The 25,420-nt window shown below is 31.6% G+C and overlaps 1 protein-coding gene across 5 annotated transcripts in view; it reads left to right on the top strand.

Annotated features, from left to right (window-relative positions):
• The window catches only part of LOC126824692 (rho GTPase-activating protein 190), a 73,761-nt gene extending 48,591 nt beyond the window's left edge, over positions 1-25,170 (top strand). For 3 of the 5 annotated variants that reach the window (XM_050554012.2, XM_050554011.2, XM_050554007.2), the window contains 13 exons: positions 843-1,021; positions 1,937-2,050; positions 4,107-4,212; positions 5,548-5,730; positions 6,521-6,691; positions 7,261-7,331; positions 7,941-8,099; positions 13,508-13,679; positions 14,580-14,657; positions 14,975-15,007; positions 18,206-18,343; positions 18,809-18,914; positions 19,489-25,170. In XM_050554012.2, coding sequence (XP_050409969.1) covers positions 843-1,021; positions 1,937-2,050; positions 4,107-4,212; positions 5,548-5,730; positions 6,521-6,691; positions 7,261-7,331; positions 7,941-8,099; positions 13,508-13,679; positions 14,580-14,657; positions 14,975-15,007; positions 18,206-18,343; positions 18,809-18,914; positions 19,489-19,678 — 1,700 coding nt within the window. In that variant the 3' untranslated portion in view covers positions 19,679-25,170. The remainder of the gene's footprint in view (positions 1-842; positions 1,022-1,936; positions 2,051-4,106; positions 4,213-5,547; positions 5,731-6,520; positions 6,692-7,260; positions 7,332-7,940; positions 8,100-13,507; positions 13,680-14,579; positions 14,658-14,974; positions 15,008-18,205; positions 18,344-18,808; positions 18,915-19,488) is intronic. The other 2 variants (XM_050554008.2, XM_050554009.2) reach the window with 2 other exon arrangements.
• Positions 25,171-25,420: the final 250 nt, after the last annotated feature.

Genomic DNA, 25,420 nt, shown 5'->3' with positions numbered 1-25,420 from the left:
TTTTTGATGTTGTCCACTTAAAGGTACACTTGCTGGAAATCATATAGTTTTAGTTTTATTTTATAGTAATTTATACAGATAATTTTTTAAATTATGACATTGGAACAGCAATAATTTATAAGTTAACATGTAATAATTTAAAAAAATATTTTACTACTTTATGAGACAGGAGTATGTTTATTCATATACGTTATATGGATGCAAAGTTTACACTGCTAAACCTCTATGAGTTGGATTAGAATAAAATATTGGAGTGGTTCCATGCATTATTTCAATTATTGATGGGCCATGCGTTCTACAAGTATACTTTTATTTTGAAAGATTCAGCAGATAATGCAAGTTTACCTTTAATTTTCTTTTCAGTTTGTATTAATTGGGTATTGATTAATTCTCTTTACTTAAAATTGAAGTCAATTATAAATATTATTAGACAAATACTTATGTACATTAATTTTTGTACTACATAAAACTTGGGTAAAACATACCTTCTTCACTAATTTTGAATATTTGGTGGGCAGTCAATGTTGATTTTATGTGATTTTATATTTAGATTGTCCCCCATTGAGGTTGTAAGAATCATCATTAATGTAAATCATTGTGTGAATTGTTATTGTAACTCATTGTAAGAATCATTATATTGTAAAGGATTATGAGAATCATTATTATAAATCATTATAAAACATGAATTTAATTGAGGTTGTAAGAATCATCATTAATGTAAATCATTGTGTGAATTGTTATTGTAACTCATTGTAAGAATCATTATATTGTAAAGGATTATGAGAATCATTATTATAAATCATTATAAAACATGAATTTAATTTATACTCTTAAATTTTCAGCATTGGGTGAAGCATCAATGTATGAATCATCAAGTCAAGATATTATTTGGGCTGACAATGAATTGTATGATAGAGCTCAACTTTATTCTCCTTCACACCGATTGACAGATGGATGGGACAACCCATCATTTTCTTCCTCCTTAGAGCGTAAGAGAAGTAACATGCAAAAACGGTCACAGGTATTTCTATTAAACACAATATCAAAGATGCATTATGTAAGAATTAGATAAAGAGGTGTTCGTTTTTGCTATAATAGTTGAAAAATAGATCATTAAAAATTAATATATTGAAAATTTGAGTCAATTTATTTTATCCTGTGCAAAGTTGAGGTCTTTGAAGTTTTGGCAAAATGTAGCGTAGATTGTTTATTATTGTAGCAATGGTATAATAATATCTATTTGAACTTTTAAATTGCGGCCAATAGTCCAGAGAGTTGATTATGGGCTTGTCATGTTAATAAATGTTTCTATAATGATTTATATTTGAAGCCTGAAAAAAGACCTTCAGATTTTAGTTTACATAATGTATCTTTTTAAACATATTTTTGGTTGTACTAGGATGAATAAAACAAACTATATTTTGATTAAATAACAAAGCGCTTACCCAAGATATGTGAATAAAAGGAAATATTATTATTGTTCATTTATGTTAAAGGTAAAACCAACTATTATATTTCGGCTTATTTTTAAAAAATAACTGATAAATTTAAATCTATATAAAAGAATAACTTTTGACGTGTATGGCCAGGATTCAAGCATTACAATGCTACCGATCTCAATATTAATATGATTAGTCATAAGATGCACTTGTCCTTTCAATTTGAAATATTTTAAGGAAATGATTACTGAAATTTTGACCAGGAAATATTAAATCGTTTTTCAATCCGTTATTTCAGTCTGGCGTTCACATAATAGTTTAGTAAAGATATGGTAACTTTAAACATAGAAACTGGTTAATTATGGAAATATAGTAACTTTTAACATAGAACATTTGAGATGTATAGTATTTAGCCGTCATGTAAATGGCCCTCAAGACAAGATTTGTTTATGATCTCATGTAAAGTGACTAATTGTGTTTTTTGGGGTTAATTTTAGTCACATAGTTCAGGTATGGTAGGTAATCATCAGTCTAAACAGCGTGGTACTAAAGTTACAGCACCGTTAGCCATGCCAGAACCAATAGAAATTGCTGATTATGGAACAGTGAAGGTATTCTATAAGATCTCATAGTATACATTTCTATATACAGTAAAAATTAATTTAATGTGAGCAAGAAATTAATGCTTTAAATTTGACCTATCACATGTTTTTTGATTAGAAATTTCTCTTCTCTCTACCCAAATTAAAATACAGGTGGTTATAATAAATCAGTGGCATGTCACATTTATAACTCATCCAAACAACAGAATATTTAACAGTTAATAATTAGATGATAGATAAAATAATTAATTAAATGTAAAAAAAAAGAAGTCATTCATTTTTATACGCCCACATTGAAATGTGGTCGTGTATTGTCGTCGCCCCCGTCCGTCCGTCCGTCCGTCCGGCGTCCACAATTGCTTGTGGACGCTCTAGAGGCTAAAGTTAATATCCGATTGACTTTAAATTTATATACAGTGTTTAAGGCCATGAGACGAACAAGCCTATTGATTTTCAGCGATTTCCAATAATTACTGCCAGAGTTATGGCCCTTGATCACTTCAAAAAATCTTGTGGACGCTCTAGAGGCCAAAGTTAATATCCGATTGACTTTAAATTTATACACAGTGTTTAAGGTCATGAGACGAAGAATCCTAGTGATTTTCAGCAATTTACGATAATTACTGCCAGAGTTATGGCCCTTGATCACTTCAAAAAATCTTGTGGACGCTCTAGAGTCTAAAGTTAATATCCGATTGACTTTAAATTTATACACAGTGTTTAAGGTCATGAGACGAAGAAGTCTATTCATTTTCAGTGATTTTCGATAATTACTGCCAGAGTTATGGCCCTTGATCACTTCAAAAAACCTTGTGGATGCTCTAAAGGCTAAAGTTAATCTCATTGACTTTAAATTTATACACAGTGTTTGAGGTCACGAGGCGAAGAATCTTATTGATTTTCAAAGATTTCTGATAATTACTGCCAAAGTTATGACCCTTGATCACTTTGAAAAATCTTGTGGACGCCCTAGAGGGCAAAGTTAATATCTGATTGACTTCAGATTGATACACAGAGTTTAAGATCTTGAGGCGAACAAGTATATTGATTTTCAATGAATTTTTATGACTTGGAACAGCTAAATCCATGATAGAGTATTAAAAGTTTTGTATACAAAACGTTAGCAAGCATGGGGCAGAACTTTATAAAAACCAAACAAATTCTAATGGTTTTCTGAGTTGTTGCTCTTAATCAGATTTTAATGTATTATAAATGTTTCATTACCGAAAAAAGTAAAAATATGCGACAAGGCTGACCTTAAAAATATCTTTGTTTCACCAAACCCGACCCACAATCGAGGAGAAGGGTCGGTAGGTCGGGTTTTTTTTAAGATTTTTTTTTTTAAGAGCTAATTTGACAGCTTGATAATTTTCCGGGTGCAAACATTCGTCTTCTTTTATTGGCAAACAAATCAATGACATCGGGATTTTTCTTGATGCAAGACTCGCACACAAATTGCGACAAACTCACGTTTGAAACTCCCTCAACACGTTTTTAACGATCGTGCGGGTTGTGCCTTTATTTTTCTCGAAAACGGATATTGAAAATATCGTCGTCATGTTTAAAACGACGCCCCACAGACATAGAGGCAGAATCATTTCGTGGGAATGGACGTGCTTTCGTCTGCAACCATTTTGTTGAGAAGCGACACCTATGACGCTTTCGTCTTGATCAACCAGTTTCAATAATGAATCAAACCATAGCCATGGTAAAGGGAAATAACTCTCGTGATATATTTCAGGTTGACACACAAAATAAAATAAAAAGATCGCGGAAAAGTGCAATAAAATAATTTAAGTCGGGGGTGGTTTTAGTTAGTCGGTCGCGTTAGGCGAAACAAAGATATTTTTAAGGTCAGCCCAACTCTTGTTGACTGCCCGGACGATTTAGCTGCTGTGGGCGTATGTTTTGTTGCCTGGCAACCTATCTTTATAGTGTCTGATAGTTATTAAGCACATTTATGTCAATACTGTTAAGACTGTATTAATTTCATGACACATTAAAGTTGAATCGAAGAGTGACCACTATACATGTATTTATAAATGATATACAAATCTGTTTTTAGGATGCAGTCAGTCAGTTTTCAGAGAATGATTATGCTTCTGTGGAAGATGCTTTGCCACCAGGGAAATTACAGCGCATCAAGTCGTCAGTTCGAAAGAAAGAGAAACGTAAGATATTGTTTTGAATAATTTTAAAGTCAGATTTGAATAGAATGGATGTATATATATTTAAAGTAATAAATATAATTCTTGTTTATATCTATTAGTCCTCAAATTTCCAAAAGCAGTCTAAATAAAACTGGATCATGCATACTTTTGTTTCTTAGGTATGCTTTTTTACATTTAGGAGCCACGGTGGCTCAGTGAATAGGACGTTGGCTCGCTAACCTGGGTGTCCTGTGTTCGATCCCTGTGTCGGCCGAGAAAGTTCATCAGGATTTTCCGGCATGGTTTCCCCTTGTCAGTGATGTAGAACGGAGGACCTGGCAAGGGACAACGTATAGTCGTTCAGACAGGACAAAAAAATGGGCGTGTATGTAAAAGAACCCTTGACAGTTGGAATTTGAAATCAATAGTAGGCATATGCCCATCTTCATTAACCCAGTCGGATCAGAACTGTAGGATGTTAAACCCCATTTCATTTCTTTACATTTACACTAACAACATCTGTAAGAAGATTCTATTCAGTTGACCTGGATCTCTCAATTAGCCGATGAAGAGTTGTGTTAAATTGGACAAAAAAGATTTTAACCAATCACATAGAACAGCAAATTTATTAGGAAGTAGTTAGATCTTCATATACAGGCCATGAAATTTCAAAGTTTGGCATAACCAGAAAAATGGTTACGGGTTTATGCTCTGTATAATCATTTTCTTTGGTTACGCCAGATGACCATTGACGACATACATACGGGTCATTGCTAGCACCGTACAGCATTGCTATAGTGAATGGAACACGGGTAGTAAATTTTTTGGAAATATAGCTGACATGTTAAATAGTCAAACTCTTTTTGTATTTGAAAATCCAAAAGTATGCTTTCAGATATTTATGGCATAACTAATCATTTAAAGAATTAGATATGGGGTGCATTTTTAAATCAATGTGATCTGTCAAAGTACCGGTAACATGGAGAAATGAAATGCCAAGAATGAATGAAATTTGTGCTTAGGGTTAATTTAAAAGCTATAATACTAATAATTTAGACCTATGTCACAAAGTCTCCCTGTATGAACATTTATCAAATGTGAATAAATTTGTAAACATAACCGATATTTCAATTTGCGTAACCAGGAAATAGGTCGCATGTTTTTGAGCTGACGCGACCACACGTAACCGATTGGTATCGTTCACGTGAAATTTCGTGGCCTGATATACATGTAGCATAGGTCAACCCGAAATTTAGACTGGAATCAAATAAAGATCTAATTTTAATTAGATGGTTCAAAAATGTCGCAAAATACACCGACCAATTTTAGCGATAAAAATGAAATCTTTGATTTCAGGTAACACAGATTCTGAGGACTCTGAATTCAGTTCTTTAGAGCGGGAAGCTAGACCAGACAGACGGCCTAAAGTGTATAAAAAGCCAGCCAAGAAAGTTCATGGAACCTCGTTCTTTATGTCTAAATCTATGACAGATGATTATCAACAGAGACTGGGTATATCAGGTGAAGCAACAAATAGAGGTATTTTATCTCAAATATAACATGTTACATGTAGATCAATCTAGGAATTGATATAGTTTTATCTAAACACAGGAAATTTATAGAACAAGTTCTTAAAAGGGTGGTTTTGGCTATCTTTTAGTGAATATTAATGGGTAAGTCTGTATGAAGGCACTTAAGCCTCTCCTTGTTCTGTATGTACATCTATATGAAACTCATATTTTGGTGTGGGTTTGATCCCAAACTTTTATGTGACAAGGAGTAGGGTCGCATGCAAAATCTGTGGGTTTTCTCCAGGTCCTCCAGTTTTCTTCGATTGCTAAAGACCCCTAGGTACAAGCCACTTAGTGAAATGAATTGTACCTTATGGGATATGTTGGTGAACTGGTTTGTATCACATAGACATCAAACCCCATTTCTCTATCCAAAAACACCTAAATATCAATTTACGCTTTGACATTAAAGTCCATAAGGTTCTGGCCCATGTTTCACAAAACATTCTCAGACTTAAGCTAAGAATTTACTCAAGTTTCAATCACTATTTACGAGAAATATCTTTGATCCAGAAACACAAAAATTTGCACATAGTTTTTTATTGATGTATTTGATGCATCAGAACAAAAGTTTTATAAAGGGCTATATTTTAGATAAAATAAGCCAAACAATTTTGAGTAAATTCTTAACTTAAGTCAGAGAATGTTTTGTGTAATCAGGGCTAGCTGGTCAATGCTGATTTATTTGAGATAATTTAGAGCATTGGTCGAGATTAAAATCCCATAGAGTGTTTTTTTTACTGTTGTTTTTTTTTTAGTGAGAAGTAATTCACCATCTGAAGGTAGTGAAGGTACTGGGGATGAATTAGCAACAACCAAAAAACCTGTAAAACGAAAATCTTTTAAACATAAAGGTCGCTATACATCTTTTGGTGTACCTAAAATATTCAGTCCACCAGACCTTGATTACCAGATAGGTTCACCTCCACGTAAGTTTGGAAATTTTTAAAGAAACAGTCCATGGACAGTTGGGGGTTAAGTGGCTGAATTGTCTAATGTGAGCACTTTAGATCATAAGGTCGGTCAATAAATCAAGTAGTCTGGTTTGGGTTCCCCGCTTGTACGAGACAAGGAGTAGGGTTGCCTGTCCAGCCTCATGTGTTTTCTCCGGGTCCTCTGATTCCCTCCCATTGCCAAATATTGAAATAAATTTGAACCATGTTAGACCTAATATGACCTAGTTTGTGTAGTTGATGTTAAATCCCATCTCTCTCTCTCTCTCTCTCTCTCTCTCTCTGTCTCTCATTAAAATTGTATTGTGCCAGAAGGCCTGTATTCATATTCTTTATTCTATAACTACATGCAAATACAAGTAAATATTGAATACAGCCATTAAATACATCCATTGAATAACCTATGGTTGTATTCAATGGCTTGTACACCTACTACTTTTGTCCAGAATGACCGTCACTTTCAGAATTACATCAAACTGTAATGATGTCAACACATATGTTATATTTTTTTACTTTTATGTATTCATATTTGATATATGTTCCAGGTGACAATGAAAATTTATTTAATATTGGTAATCCACCCATAGGATACAGCACACTACCTCGAGCAGCACATGTAAGTCTCTATATTATTAATTAAGCAATACATTACTAACTGGCATCGACACAAACTCTTGTTGAGCTATTGTTTATAAATTAAAGGGTGGGGGTGGGTGGATGGTGGAATGGTTAGCACGCGCGCGCTATATCATATGGTCTGTCATTGAGTCAACTGCTAAAGACCCCTACGCGCAAGCGCATTATTGAAATAAAATTGAACCATATGTTAGTCCTGAAATGACCTAGTTTGTGTCGAGTGGACGTTAAACCCAAGTTATCTATCTCTCTTATAAATTAAATGATAGCGTGCTTTGATACACAGGGATTGAAAACAACCATCAAACATCTGTTTGTAAATTTTGTATTGCAATATGTATTAAGGGGGATCTGTATTGCAATATGTATAGTGTAAACTTATCCATTGAAATCTGATAATATATAGTGTAAAATTATCCATTGAAATATATTGTGTAATATTAACCTATTAAATGAGGAAAATAAATAGTGTTAAAATGCATTGAAGTAAGGTTGATGCCAAAATGGGAAAGGTGTTAAAACATGGCAACTTGTTTGAAGATTAAATATTGATATTCTTATTATAACTATGATGTAATTGTTATAACAGGGTGGTACAGCATCAACAGATGATGGAGACTATGATCTCAATGACAGCGGCCATTGGAGGAGTTTACTCAAAGGTAAAACATATCGAGATCCTGAAAAACAGAGAAGAAAAGAGGAAAAGAAGTTAAAAGATGATGAAAGGAAAAAGCAAAAAGAAGAGGTAAAAAGATTTTTTTTTCTTTGAGGTCTATCTTTCAGGGGAAAAGAATTGTGCAAGGAGAACTATCCTTTGTGGTAATTGTTGTCCTTTCTGGCAATTTTGGTGGCAGTTGTCTTTATAATTGAGTTTAATGGCTTTAGCCCAACTCCTGTGAGCCTCTGTATTTTATTACCTTAGTTTTGGACAGTGACACATCATTTCAGGAATTGTCATCAAGACATAATTGGGCGACAGAAGATGGAAATATCCCAAGATATTTTATGACATTGTCCACATTGTACTCATTGGAAAGTTTTTTTTTTCGTGACACTATTTATTCAGTAAATACTTACATATACAATATATAATTATGAGATCTGAAAACAAGCCACAGCTTATATAAATTCATCTCCCGTAAGAAATCATTTACATAAACATGAATACATTGTTTAAAAATTATAGTCATAAACTAGACACTGGCGTACGTTACCGGTAGAAAGAAAGAAGGTTTCTTGGTGGAAAGTTTCATTCAACCCTGATAAAACCAATATTATCACTTTCTCCAGAAAACAAAACCCTTCATCCTTCCAATTATTGTTCAACAATACTGCTCTTATAGAAGTCTCTTCTCGTAAACATTCAGGTGTATATCTTCAGAAAAACCTGAAACTGGACAGACCATGTAAATTTTTCAACATCCAATATTAACATTATGAGATCACGTGAGATTGCATCTTGCCAGCGAGAGTCAGTGCATGCTTGCCAGTCACAAGTGAAGGACGTATTTCGAAGCTCTCTGCTTTTTTGATCATTGTGTCTTTTAAAAAATTTTAGTATTTGTAACTTTTCTGTTATGTAGTAACAACCGAAATTTTATTGAACATTATATCCAAAATCTCTAAATTACTTGACCATTTTCGAAGTTTCAAGTGAAGACTCTCCAGAAAGTCACTCGAACGAAGTAATAAACAAGTCTTTCATCAGGCCCTTGTTTGACTATGCAGCTAGATGTCTTATGGGACAATTGCACAGGCCAAGAGACTTTTGAACTTGAAAAACTTCAGCTTGATGACTTAAGAACTATAACTGGTCTTGTCTTATATAAAAAGTCTGAGTTAATCCCATTGAAAGAAAGACCACACAGACACAAACTACTCTTACTCTATATAATATACAAAAACGAACTCCGAACTATCTCTCATTACGCGTTCCACCTATAATGGCAGCCTTAAATCTCCACTCAACATGAAACCAATTGAAATACTGAAAGATATTTGAATCAATAACAACACATAAACTGTCTTTTCTCTCCTCCACTATTTCTTCATGGAATAATTTACAGATGATTTTAAACAAAGTCCATCTTTGCAATAATTCAAATACCAGTTACGCAAAAATGATCAAATAATCCCAAACCAAAGGGCCAGAAATATACAAATAAATCACACCAGACTAAGGAGCCCAAAATTTCATAATGAATATTTCCATCAACCCATCATATACATGATGTCACATTATGGAGGACAGCGAGCATTACTTATTATACTGCTCTAATTTTAATATAACAAAGCAAGAAGCAGTCTTTTACTATTACAATATACTCAAAGGGAGATTTGATTGCTGCTATATGTAAATAACCTCTTGTCTCTTTAAACAAACATGGAAATCTTTACTAAAACAATCTAATAGATCTAAATAAAAGTAATGCCTGACTTGCTTACTGTCTCTTGATTAATGCTACTTTTCGTGAATATTTGGTTTTACTCACTGTCTTGATTGATGGTACTATTTATCGTGTATTTTTAATGTCTTGATTATTATTATTGACTAGATGCTTATTGTTTCTTGATTGATGATACTTGTCATCTACTTACAGTTTTTATACGCCCACATTGGAATGTGGTTGTATATTGTCATTGCCTCCGGCCGTTCACAATTGCTTGTGGACACTCTAGAGGCTAAAGTTAATATCCAATTGACTTTAAATTTATACACAGTGTTTAAGGTCATGAAACAAAGAAGCCTATTGATTGTCGGCGATTTCTGATAATTACTACCAGAGTGATGGCCCTTGATCACTTTGAAAAATCTTGTGGAAGCTCTAGAGGCTAAAGTTAATATCTGATTGACTTAAGGGTCATGAGACGAAGAAGCCTATTGATTTTCAGCAATTTCTGATAATTACTGCCAGAGTTATGGCCCTTGATCACTTTGACGCTCTAGAGGCTAATGTTAATACCCGATTGACTTGAAGAGGTCTATTGATTTTCAACTGATTATAAAATGTTAATAGTGTCGTGTTTGAAAGGGATTCATATCCCTCCAATGATAATCAGAGACTATAAACCTGTTATATTTATTCTTTTGTATAAAGTTATAATAATAACATTAAACTTTAATTTTAGACAAACTCTTTGTTACTGTGTTTATGGCTTTTTAATGGGTGTTCAATAGATTTTATTATGAAATCTATGACAATAATAAGAGCTTTTGTTATGTAATCTTATCTGCTTAACAGCAGGTTTAGAAATGTAATAATACCTTACCTGGACATAGCTGAATATTGATCATTTGTTTACCGGTTGCTATTGACTACAATATTGACTTTCTGTCATTAATCTAAGGTGGTTGTAGTGTGTAATAAGTTTAGGACTCAAAGAAGGACCATAATATAAATACACTTCAATGAATAATCTACTGACAAAAGAGATCTGGGAATTAACAAAACTCCAATAATGTCTGGATTTGTGCTTTATAGAACATGAACTTATTACAACATGAGTGTGTGCAATTGGAAGATTTGGCCAGAACTTTATCTGATATGTGGGATTAAGATTAAAAGATTGAATAACTGTGAGAAAATGTGTTTGTTAAATAAGGAAGTTAATTCAACATATGACATATGTTATATTAGACGCTGTCTATAGACACAGTAGCAAGTTTTTAAACAATGGGTATGACCCCATCAATTTGTTATTCTGTACAAGTCCATCCCTTTGAACAACAAATAAATTCAGAAGATGATCTCCAGGTAGATTTTTATACACCCACATGGAAATGTCCAAAATCTGATTATTTTGAAATTGATATATGATGTTTACATTAGGGAGATGAAGAAACCTATTGAATTTCAATAATATCCATTAAAGAGGCATTATCAAAGATTAGAAAAAAAGCTGGCAGTTCTCACTATAATAGTTAAAAACCTTGTGAACACTCGAATAACAAAAATTATATGATCTGTATGAAATTTATATGCATCCTTTAATTTAGTGAAACGAAGCAGCCAACTGAATTTCAACAATTTCTGCTTATTACTTATAGAGTTATGGCCCTTGTTTCACTTTGTAGAAAACTTGTGGACGCTCGAACGACAAAAGTTAACATCCGATTTGTATAAAATTTGTATGCATTATTTAAATTAGTCAAACAAAAAAATCTGTTCGAATTCAACAATTTTTATATGCCCACATTTCCATGTGGATGTAAATTGTCGTTGCCCCTGTCCAGACGTCCGTCCGTCTGTCCGTCCACAATCTGTTTGTGGACACTCTACAGGTTAAAATTTTTATCTGATTTTGACGAAACTTGAAATATAGACCTATCTCCCAAAGATCTCAGTTCCTTTCGATATTTGCATGTATTGGACCATAACTTCATGGCCCCTGATTGTATGAAAAATCCAGTTTCTAGCTTTTGGACACTCTAGAGGTCACAATTTCCATCTGATTTTGATGGAACTTGAAATGCATGTTTATAACCTAAAGATCTTGGTTCCTTTGGACATTCACACATATCGGACCGTAACTTCCTGAATTATAGCCCCTGATTGTATGTAAAATCGTGTTTTTAGCTTGTGGACCCACTACAGGTCATAATTTTTATCAAATTTTAAAATATGTTTAAATTTATCACCGTTACACCCTAGGGGCCGTTGTGTTCTAATTTCGTGAAAATCAGACCAAAACTGCCTGACAAAATGGCAACTTCATGTACGCAAATAGTGTAAACGTTTGTCATATCAAGGTTGTGGACCCTCTAGAAGTCAAAATTGTTATCTGATTTTGATGAAACTTAAAATATATGTTTATGTCCCAAAGGTCTTGGTTCCTTTTGCTATTTGTGCATATCAGACCGTAACTTCCTGCATTTAGTTTGTGGATTCTTCAGCGGTCACAATTTTTTATCTGATTTTAAAAAACGTTTAAATATATCATTATTCGACCATAATAAAGGGGAAAATCGAAACAAACTGCCCAACAAAATGGCCGCTCTTTGTACGCAAAGTGTGTAAAAGTATGTAATACAAAGGTTGTGGACCCTCTAGAGGTCACAACTTTTATCGGATTTAGATGATTGGCCCCTGATTGTACGAAAAATTTCTTTTATTTTTAGCTTGTTCACTATCAATCTCTTGCGATTTGTGGGTGTATCTTGAATTTCAACTGCTGTTTGTTAATTACTTCCAGAGTTAAGGCCCTTGTTTCAGTTTGTAGAACCTTGTAAACCCACAGATGATGAAAATTAGAATGTGTTCTGTATGAAATTGTCTTGTAAATGCAGCCGACTACCTACAAATAAATAAATATGCGCCAACCCTGTGGGCATATGTTCCGTTGCATGGCAATCCATCTGTAAACTATTATTAAACGGCCGGCTCTTTTATCTAATCTTATATAATGCATCTTTAATTTAAAGATAGTTGAGAGAATATTAAAGATACGGTACATTCGCATGGAAGTATTTATTGGGTAGTTATTTCCAATAAATGTATGGAATATTTAATTTTGGTATATATGGAAAGTACTAGAAAAATGTCTAAAAACATACCCATAGGGCTCCCCCCCACAGGACAAAATGGTGAGAGTGTCACTAACTGGTAGCCTGTTTCCTCAAGTGACATAAGGAGCGCATCTTATATGAGGATCTAATGCACTGGTTCTCAACCCTTTTTTGCCAACGGAACACCTTGGAACACATGAAAAAATAGTAGCACACCTGGCTAAACATATGAAAACTATTTAAATTTTGCAAAATAAAAACATGTTAAGTTAGACGGCATACAACCGTAGACAGGGACTAGTCATAGACACATAGAATGACTCAAACCAAATAAAGAAAAACACAGCTATGAACAACCACTAGACACCAGTGAATACTCAATTGGGATCACATGGTTTTTCGCATTTTCTTAGTGTGCACACTTAGGAAGATCTCACGGCACACTGGTTGAAAATCACTGATGTAATGAGAGACTTAAACGTACAGTAGACATCTGAGATTAAACAGTAGAGAAAAGTTCGTAGAAGATAATCCAAAAATTTACTTAGGCTTCGATATTTATGGTAAATGGACAGCTTTTGTCATTCGGCACAAAATTTAAACAAAACATACAACTTAATTATATGAATATACTGGTACTATTTCAGGAAAAGAAACAGAAAGAACAGTTAAAGTTACAGAAAAAAATTAAGAAAAAAGATAGTAAAGGTTCTGGTCCTTCACAGAGTGGCTGTTATTTAGAAGATTTTCTTATGTCCCAAAATAATCCTTTAATACCTGTATTTATTGAACGATGTATACAGTTTATTGAAGAAGAAGGTATATACATCTATATCTTTAATAGATATAACTGTTAAAGGATACAATTCTATGGAATTCAATTCGGTTTATTACTGTGTGATATTTCAACAGAGTTTCTCTTGTCTTTATTGAGCTTTCCTAATCAAAACAGTGCCCCACTATAAACTAATTGTATTTCATAGCATTGTAAGAATGAAGTGATGGAATGGGGTTTAACGTCCTACTATTCTTTTCTGACTGGGCTAATCCATTTCAATAATTTGATTGCGCGTTGGGGTATTTAGCAGTGGGTGGAAACTGGAGGACCCTGAGAAAACCCATAAGATAGGTAGGTAAATCTACTCCTTGTCATGTATGAGCTTGGGATTGAACCAACGCCTCTTGACTTATGTTCTAAAGTGCACATGTTAAACCACTTGACCCCTTGCTAACATCAAATATAACCCTGCCTGAACCACAATACCTGTTACTGAGGCTGCTTATATTTATTTTTAGTTGGATATCAGAAGGTACTGGTATTCGTAATGTTTCTCTTCTTGTCTTGTTTGAAATTAACATTCTTTATATATTTGGTGATGAATGTCGCTTCAGGGCAATGTTTATATATCCATCTATATGCAATGACAAAATCCTCTGGTCTAACATATACTGATGTCCAAAAGAAAGTATACACACTAAAAGTATGACTAAGTTTTTTTTAGATTAAAAACATTTGATAAAGCATTACTGAGTTTGTCTCTTGCATCCAAACTCAACATTTCTAAGCAAAATAAAAATGTAATACAAATTGACATTCTACCCAAACACCGTATACCATGGAAAAACGACTTTGGTTGATGCAGCACAAAATGCAGAGTGTATACTTTCTTTTGGACATTAGTATAGTTTGAAAAATAAATCAAATGTTTCTGTTTTCAGGCCTCAAAGCTGAAGGTATCTACAGAATTCCAGGAAATAAACAACAAGTTGATCTCCTTATCACCAAATTTAATGAAAGTAGGTTTCTTTTTCGTTTTTTTCTTTTTTTCTTTATCACATCTTCTAGCGGTCACTTATTTCATTTTGTATGTTTAATTTCACAGTTTCTTTTTACACAACACTCACATTTATTTAAATGGGTTATTATTTTTTTAATTTATTTATTTCTAAAAATAAACATGTTGTTTTATTATTGTTGATGTGTATATAATTGTGTGGGCGTGACGTATTTGTGTGTAAGTATATGTATGTAAAAGTATATATTATTGTATGAATGGTTGTCCATCCATCTAGTCTACACCTAACCCTCATTTCCTTATACACATTTATTTCAGAGGATTATGAAGAGAAAAAGAAGGCTGGTCTTTGTAAGGCTCTGAAAAATTCGCATGTCTTTTAATTTTCATTTGCATTCCCGAAAAAACATTAAATTAGTCATGGCTATAAGGACTGTGGTTCTCTATGTTAGGATAATGGTGCTTCGTGCAAATTAGAATCCGCAGGCTATGCAATTATGTAAACTAGGTCAGAGTATCTTATTTACATTGAATATAGTCCGTTTAAATAAACAAAAAAATAAGTTGCTTAAACAAATAAAACTATAAATTTCCAAACCAAAACTCAATTTACCAAAATCTGTGGAAAACATTTTGCCGTGGAAAGGAAAAATGATATTTGTTTGGCTCTGTATTTTGCGACAAAAATTCTTATTTTTCTGTTAAAATTGTGTGCTGTGGTTAATTTGCGTGTGAATTTTGTTCCCCAAGGTTATGTTTCTTTTCTTACAAGAAAGAAGAGTTTTTGCATGGATATATTTTTTAATTGCATATGGATCCCATTCTTGTATTATTTCCCATCAGCCTTCATGGGTTTACATGCACTATCAGTGACTACCCTGGCTCTTAAACAGGACAGTCACTGAGAATCTACACATAGTTATTAACAAAACTTAAAGAAAAGGCTGTCTGAATACACACCTGCACAAGGTCATGGAGAATACAAACTTCCTCTCCTCAGTCCTTGGTTGCATAAATATGTGCTGGTTTTTTTTATGAAATTAAAGCAATAATATTTGTTTAATATCTGTAGACCTGCGAGTTAGATAAAATTGTAATTTTGTCAAGATATCAGCAAATACTTTTGTCAATCAATCGATATGACCACAGTAGGCCACTACATCTCTTATTGTGTTTAGCTAGAAGGATCAACCAATTAAATATGATTCAATCTTAAAGTCTAAGACTTTAGGGGCATAGTTAGCAAATAAGTACAGTTGCAGTCAACACAGCCGGTGTAAATAGACAAAGCTTTTCATCCGCTATCACTAGACATAGAGATGAAAAGAATATGAAATTGGCTTAATTCGAGTTGGATCAAGATACAATAAATTTAAATATTTATAAATGTCATTTAAGTAATTGTTTAACCTTGATATGACTTTAAATTGCCAGTTGAAAAGATTATTATTGTTGTTGAGGACTAGGTGGAGCGATCACCCTATTAAAATATATTAATTTATCCATATGCATTTATTTAACTATGTATTTGAATGGTTGAAATTGTGTTCCGCTGCCTAATAATAAATCTCCTAAGCATCATCCATTGAATTGGTCCCATTTTCCCAACTTCTAGTGTTTGAAAAAATCAAAATGGAAATGGAAAGACATATATATATATACTTGATGAGAGAATTTTGTCCTGTTTGCACCATGGATGGATAATATATTCAGTAATTAAGAATGACCAGCAGTTTATTCAGTTTGTTTGTATAACTGTATATATTTATGTTATTTTTTGATTTTTTTTGCACTTATTGCAATATGACGAAAACAAATAAAAGCTACACAATATATGTAAATAGAATTATGATATTATCAGTTTTATTAGCATGAGTTTGGATACATAAGATTAAATATACTGGTGCAGGTTGTTGTGTGATATGAATTTGCATGAATGGGATTGGCTGTAAGAATGTTTTGACAGCAAGAATTAGGTGGTGATGGGTGCCTTCTTTGTGCAATAAATATGTCATTATTTTTTAATAGTTTAATTTCAAAATGGAGTACACTATGTGATTCAGATAGTGTTTATAAAACCTCTTCGAAAGATGGAAAATGTATCACTTAAATTCAGGAGAAAGAATTTACAAATTTTTAAATTTAAATGATAAGAAGACTATGTGAATTTCATGATTATTCCATTTTGAAACTAAACAGATTATTTTTGAAATCTTGGTGCTGGTATTATTTTATATTTTACTTACAGTAGATTTTTATTTAATCATGATTGTTGATTGTGTAAAAAAAAATCATCAATATTAGTTGAAGTTGCAGTATTGATAATTATTAGCCAGAGCTATGTGAATGCTTTGAATGATAAGTGGATAAACAGATCCGTTTTCATAAAGGCTGAAAGAACAATTTAAATAGATATTTACCAAATAATATTTTGAGAATAGATTTCAAAGGGTATTTAGAGATAAAAATCAGATTAAATTGGAAACAATTTACAATTAGCTTGTCTTAAATTTCAAATAATATTTTTAGCCATTCAGAAATGATAGCTGATAACTGTCTTGATAACTCGTTAAATGAATATCCTTGTTTATCGGTACATGTGGCTTGATACTTAGGCAAGTAGTATGAAGTCATGGTTATCCATATACATGTATATCTGTTTTAACTTTGTAAAATTTTTGGACTGATATTCCTATTAGAGATTAAACTTTCACAATATTGTTGTTTGAAAGGGATTCCTATATCACTAAAACAATGGTTTGAGCATCTAATTAATTCTCTATTTTATCTGCTATTTTATCGATACAGTTCCTTCATTATTTGCTTTTGAAACAAAATTTAATTTTGAATGATAGTTTAAACTAATATCAGGCAATGAATTAAGATATTGATGATTTATTACAGTTTCAACAGAGCTTTTTATACATAAATCATTTAATAGAAACATCTTTTATATCTAAAGTATGTAATCGTCAATAAAGTATTTATATCGTGTTGCTAATTGGTTTAGATAAGGTCTTTAATTCCATTTCTTAACAGTCTAAACTGATAACAGTAATCAATCACATTCATGTAAACCACATTCTTGAATATATATACCATAATTGTTTTAAAGTATATTAAAACTAATATCTAACTCTAATATTTTAGAAAGTCATCCAACTTCATCAATCATTTACAAGTTAATTAAACTTATTTCAATATTTAAAAGAGGAATTTATTACATGTGTATGTGCATTTAGAAAAGATTGTGAAATTTTTATAATTTTTTCAAATAAAATCGTTTTGATCTTCCCTCTATATTTTGGAATAGTTGGTCGATACATGTACAATAAATTATGTGCATGTTCATAAATCATGTGTTGGTTTTGTTTTCAATTCTCTATTCTTACTAAGGTAATATCACTTTGTTTCTACTTGCATAGAAACAAATTCCAATTAAAGATAGGTTTCACCGGTAAATTCCTCTGTTAAATATTGTAATAAATGTTAAATATTTACAGTAATATTGTTTCACAATACTCAAACTTATATTTGAATGTTTTGTAGATCCCAGTGCTGAAATTGGTTCTCTAGATCTAGAAATTCAAGTTAATGCTGCTGCTACCGTCCTCAAAGGTTTCTTTTCTGACCTTACTGACCCCTTGATTCCTGCATCACTGTATGAAGAATTAATAGAGGCTGCTGGTTAGTTTATCTTGCACAAAAAATAAAACCTATACTTAATCCACCCAGTCTGTTTGGTATTAAGGATATCTTAAGCCGCGGATGGCCATTTGCATTTTCTGGCATTATCTAATTTTTCATATCAGATGTATATCAACATTTGTAAGTATCTGTCTGGGCATAGAGTTACATTGGCATGCGAGTAAGGTGCTGGCTTATCGCTGTGCATGTAAAACAACCCTTGGCAGTTGGAATTCGAAGGAGAGGAGGCAGAAACGCTGCTGTCTGAACAAAATTTCCCACATAGCACACTGCATGAAGTTTACCGTTTTATTTTCCAGTAGTATGTTTCTTTAGACATTTCATATAGGAAAAGACTTATGTGTCATATCTATATCTTATTATACCTACTCTTACATCCAGTCCTTATACAGGAGAATTTGTTAATTAGAATGTGTTATATAAATTAAACTTACCTATTTACAGGTGTACATGATAAAAGCAGTCGGTTGTTAGCTTTAAGAGGTGTATTAAAAAAATTACCTGAGCAGAATTTTGAAGTGCTAAAATACCTCATGACACATCTTAACAGGTTTGTTGTTTACTTAGATAATTTAAGTGAAAATACATTGTTGATTACAGGATCAGTTTTGTTCTCTTTTTCTAGAGAGCGAGAGAAAAAAGGGACTTGCATTAGCTTTGGTTCAGTGGCCTTTTGTTCTTCGAGATCACCTATTAAAAATTTTGCTTCCTATAGGTATTTATTTGTCAAGACTGCAATGAACTAAAAATTAAACAGGCTTGGCGTTATTGGTGATAGAATGATTATCAGCAAAACAAAACTTTAGAACATGGCTTGCATAAATTTTCATTTTCAATACTTTTTATATGCCCACTCGTATTTTGAGCGTATATAGTCATCGCCCCTAACGTCCGGGACAAGTAATGGCTGAAGGAACTCTTGACAGTTATTTTCAAAGCACATTATTCTGAATAACCATTAGTAAATGCAGGGAAATGCTTCTATACTATTAATTTCTTGTTTGTGGTATTCATATATACAGTACATTCTCAAGAAATGAAATGCTTATTTTTTTGTTGCATTCATGATTAAAAAATTATTCCATAGTAGAAAATGAATGTATAATTATTTTTTATAATTACAGAGTAACCCAGAATCACCAATATAATAACATGGACTCAAGTAATTTAGCCATTTGTTGGTGGCCAACCATAATGAGATTAGAATTTAAGTCGTATGAAAATATGGCTCTCCATACTCGCTATCCTGTAGAAATTGTTATGACTGCCATTGAACAGTGTAATTTTATGTTTCATGGAGGTGATGAAGTATGAATAATCTATAGTGCTTAATATAATGGTTATTTATTTTAACATATAACTTTCCAAAATGGCTGCCCCCTGTAAAATTCAGCTGGTTGCTAAGGATTACAACTATTTGGATGGAGCTATTTAATTACTTATGTAAAATATTGATAAATAGACGAAGAAGATGGAAATATATCTGGCATAATATACAGGAAATCCCAAAGAGTGTAATAGGAAGACATCTTTAATCTGTGTTTGTTGTGGTGGAAAGTTATGAGTGTAGCTGTGTTATAACATTGTTTGAAAGTGCTAAATCTTGTTCAAGATTGGAGTTTATTTAGAGAATTATTACCTTGCCTTAAAAGACTATGTAGCTATATACTTAGACACTTTTATAAAATCAGATAATATATTGTCATCACTGCATGCTGCATTTACAATCACAAAAATCACTGTACAGTAGCACAAATCTTTCATATTTACAGATTTTAGTAAGAATAGTTAAATAATAGGTCATTGGCTTGCTTGAAGGAATGCAGAAGTTAGGTTTTTCAACTTAGATAATTAATTCATAAAATTTTGTATAAAGTACTTTTTGTTCTTAACTTTAAAAAAAGTTAAATTAACCAAACATACGATACTTAAAGATACATTATGGGAGATTAGATAAAGAGTTGAATGTTGTCACTATGATAATTAAAAAATAGATAATGTAAATAGAATATGTTGAAAATTTCAGTCAAATTGCTCGACTCAGAACCGAGATATTAGCTTTTGAATTTTAAGACTAGACTTAATCATCATTACTAAAGTCGGTACGATAAAAAACATAGTCTTGATTATCCATTCTTGGATTTATCATCAATGAGCGTAGAGCAGCAGATCGGATTCAAATCCAGTGAAAATCTGACACATAAGATGACATTAAGAGTTGATTATGGTCTTGATAAGTTAATTAATGTCTAATTAATAGTTTATATAACATTCCAGGCCTCAAGAAAGACCTGCAATAGGCAGATTTAGCTCTTGCATAATGTATGTTTAAAGAAAGACTTAAATTTATTACTACATTTTATTCGACTAGATATCTACAGTTTGCTAGTAATATGGAGCTATAATCATTGCTTTTCTAGTTATTTCTTCTTGCCACAATGTCAGGAGTTATAATGCCTTATTAAAGTATAAATTTCTAACAAGTATTTTAAACTGTCAAAATATTTAAGGTCACAAAATTGTGCTTATTAGAGAGAAATAATTAAACTTATCCCTTTTTTTATTATTTTTCATCAAGATTCTTCTACAGTCCTTTCCAAAATAACAATTCTTCTTTTTCGTATGTGGACTTCTGTCAACATAGAAAAACTTTGAAATAGGATATGTTGTCAGTATTTGACTATATCTCTGATAAAGTGATCATTAAAAAACATGCAGATTATCATTAATAGATTGTGTAAAATTATAGGTTAACTTCAGGCATCTTCACAATAACCATTAATAAAATGAACCATTGTTTGACAATATGAAAGGCTACTTTACAATTTTTTGAGAATATGAATTGCCTATTTTGGAAGTAAAATGTTATTTTTTCATGAAGTTATTTGTATGAATACTTAACAGCAGTGTAATTAAAATTATACCAATTGTTGAGACATTTGATATGCTGTCTGATCAATGTCAAAAATATTATTATGCTGTTGTCACAGGCCCCAAGATGTCCTTAGATACCAGTTGAGTGACAATCGTATTAATGAAATTGAAGTCTGATATTAATTAGATTGGTTTAACAGAAAAGATTTTATCGATTTTTAGTGTAAGTCACAAGTATCATATGGACTACATAAAGCCAAAAAAATATAATAACAATTCATCAGCTTTTCTGCTTAAAAAAATAATATGTAATAAATGTGATGCAATATAGTGACATCAAGAACTGTCTGTAAGGAAAGTTATCAGGTACACTCGATCTTATGTTTATGTACATGAAAATATTGTGTTCAAATTATTTTTGTCCTTGACTTTTGTGATAAGTTGTGTATACATGTATTTCTATTATGTTATGCATATAATTACATGTAAATTCAATATCTAATACATTCACGAAATAACAATAAAATGTTTTGGGTGGTCTTGTTTCACACAAGTGACATTATTTGCAAAATAAATGTTTTAAGTGCACTGCACTTTCATAACTAAATTCTGGACTGGGACAAAAGAGTATCCTTAATATATTTTATTTGAGGTTTTCATAAAGAAGGTCCAAAGGTATGTAAAACTGATAAAATATATACTCTTTTTTTATTCAGTTTTAGTTTATTTATTTTTAAAATATATTATTTTGAAAAACAAGCAAAGTATTGAGCTTTAGATTGTCTTATATACTGATCTTCTGCTATCATATAAGGATGTTATATAAGGGGTTTGGAAAGGATAATGACATAAAAGTATTATTGGCCTATATTTAGAATAAAGACTCTGTTAGTAGAATCATGGACAGTAGTTTAGGAATTTTATGTTCAATAATATTATTAGTTTATTCTAGTAAAGTGCTATCAGTATTATTTTGATTATTATTTATTTATGTATAAATTGAATTAATTCAAGATAAACATATTATTAACTAATAAGTTTTTGATTGAGCATATACATTCATGTTATTCATGATCTTAATATATTATATTAATTCACGTTTATTTGAATATTGACTAATTGACTATATATATCATATAAGTATAATATCATAAATGTTTATGTTTGGCGAACTCACATGGCATGTTATATAAGATTTATTTATGTAAATATATATATGAACTTATTGTAAGATCTAGTTGTTGTATGAATGATGTTAAAAGAATGGTGTTTAATGATAAGCTATGTATGATTTTAAAGAAAACTTAACTCCGCAGTAGTATTTGTGAATATATATTCAGTAAAATCACATATGATATGCCTCGTGTTCTGTAAATGTTTATCTTTTCTCCATTGATCAGCAGACGATCTTCCGATAGGTGTAACTAGCATAATTTCAAGAAGGAAACACCGGTACTTTTGCTTTAGCTTTGGATGTACATGTATGTTGAAAGACTTTTTTTAATTCGATCCCCCACTGTCGATTGGACAGACAGTTCCCATAAGATAATTGGCTTATCTCAAAATTGTCATGTATTGATGGTATATTTGAGTATCTGTTGGATTAGAAAGTTATGCCTGACTAAGAATTACTATTGAGAATATTATTTGTGGAGTTAAATTTTGTTTAAATGAGAACCTTTTTACAAAGCCATATAACATTATCCGCATATATAATTTACATTCAGACAGCACAAAAATGTTAGTCATCAGGTGTTTTTGTAAAGTATATATATACCGTATATTTCATTATCTAGTCTGCCATATTCATATCGAAAGTCATAATGATCTTCAGTTTATAAATTCTTGAATTTTAATAAGATAGATCTAGAAACCATACAGTTTTATTTTATAATACCTGGTATATATATATGACAATATAGATAACTCCTAGTATTAGAATGGTATTATATACTAATATATTTACATTTTAAAAATTTGAGTGCTCGTCTTCGAATGTACTGTTAAAAAAATCATACTCATATTAATACTTCCATGAATATGTTATCCTTGGAAACCACACTCTTAAGACAATAAATCTTCTCCTTTTGATTTACGGCTTTTCTAGTACCTGTGGAAATTTGATATTTATTTAAGTGAATTAAAATAAAAGTAATCTCTTAAAAGCATAAATATCATAGAATGTAAATATCTGAATCAAATGCTGAAATATATGGGATAAGATGTGTCAAATCAGCATTATAACGTTTTACATTGTGGCCAAAGAAGATTCATTAGCCAAGGAATCAGGGCTCTCGTTTCAATCATATTTGCCAGTCCAAACTGATTGACATTGAAATCGACTGGCTGATTAATTGACCTTTGATGTCAATTTTACCTGTCAGGGAGTAAGGATGTGTTTAAGAATTTGCATCTTAAAACAGCATAACACTACAAAATATGTAGGTTTGTAATGTGCATAACAAAAACAAAATTGACTTATTCAAGCAAAGTAAATATTGGGTTATAAGATTTACAAAATAGTGTATGAAAAACTTTGAAGCGAGGGTGCTGCCATTTATGTACAATTCTAAATCATGTCTATTCAACACTTCTTTGTTATTGTTTTCTGCCAGTGCACTCATAAATAATGTCTATTACCAAATGGCAGCTACTATTACTTAAGGTATAGTTTTACTTGTTTATGTTTTTCTTTGTTTAATTTTCTTTTTTCTTTAAATGGCCTTTTGATACTGTACATTAAGAGTTGAATTTAATATCAATGTTACTGATGATGAAAAATCTGTGTGCCTTGATTCTTTTGTTTCAACTTTCATAACTTCTGGTTTAGGGAAATAGGTATAGGAGGTCTAGGTGGTGGTTCTAGGGTTGGGGCATTGAAAACACAATGACAGAAATTGGAAATAAGTAATATAAATATTAAACATTGAGGTAATGGAACTTTGAAAAAAATCTATCATGCCCCTACCTTACACCTGCAGTTAAAAAAAATAAAATAGGATTGGTCACTGCTAGTTATATAATTTAAAATGGCCTTTTCATATTGCATAACCATAAAAGGTCTGAAAGTTTGAGACTCGGTTATCACAATATCCTTCATGTACTTTACAGTTTATGTTGAGATATTTTTGTTTTATTTAAAGAGAAAAATTGTGCAATTTACTTAAGACAAATATTTTTAACAGGCTAGTTTTCCCTTTAACATACTCTTAACTGTTGGTTATTAACAATGTACAATTTCAAATTATGGTGTCATTAAGCTTAACACTTATATTGTTGTATGTTGGAGTTCTTCCACTGTAAACTCCTAGTGAAATTGTTCTTATTCGTGCATCCTTTGATGTGATCCTCTGATAAAACAAGCCAATTAATATGTTGATAAATGTTTTGTATAATGCTGTAATATATTGTGTTATATTATCAAATGCAACATTATTATTACATGGTTAAATTGTACATGTATGGTTGAAGTGTGTTAATTGTACCATATATTATATATATACATATATGTATATGTGTGTGTTAAATGTATCATATATGTGTTCATTGTAAAGATGTTATTGTTATATTATGCTTATTAAAAGTTATGAGATCATCTGTGAAAATTGCAACTAAATCCTCACTGTTTTTATATAAATTATACATATATTCATGTATATATATCGTTGGCACATCTTATCAATTACTTATCTTGTATATTTCATGTAGTTTCCATCTAGTATTGTATTCGTTGTTCATTATATTTTGGACAGTAGAAATTCTTTTTTAAGAAGCAATTCAGCTAACCATTTTGTGATTTTTAACAGAGCTGTGTTTTGTATAGTGTTGTTGAATGCATGAATCCACCACCTAGATTGTGGATTTTTCCCCCTTCTGCTGTTAATAATTTTGCTTGTAAACCAGGCTGTCTGAGAAATAAATCACAAAACTATGATAGCTTGTTACCTTATTTTTATACTTAAAGATGCATTATGTAAGATTTAAATAAAGAGCTGGCTGTTCTTGCTATAAATAGAGAATCTCCTTCCAGTCTTTTTTGATATTTTTTGATATCAAAAAAGACGAGTAGGAGATTTTATTTATCACCCAATCCCTTCTTACATGCACAAATAGATAAATATAATTCTTTGCTGAAGATTTAACTTTTACTGAACATTATGGCGTAGTGATACATCATTTTTT

The sequence above is a fragment of the Patella vulgata genome, chromosome 6, assembly GCF_932274485.2.
Source record: "Patella vulgata chromosome 6, xgPatVulg1.2, whole genome shotgun sequence".
Taxonomy (NCBI): Eukaryota; Metazoa; Mollusca; class Gastropoda; family Patellidae; genus Patella; species Patella vulgata.
The sequence above is the reverse complement of the archived record's forward strand: the minus strand, read 5'-3'. Positions and strand labels throughout refer to the sequence as shown.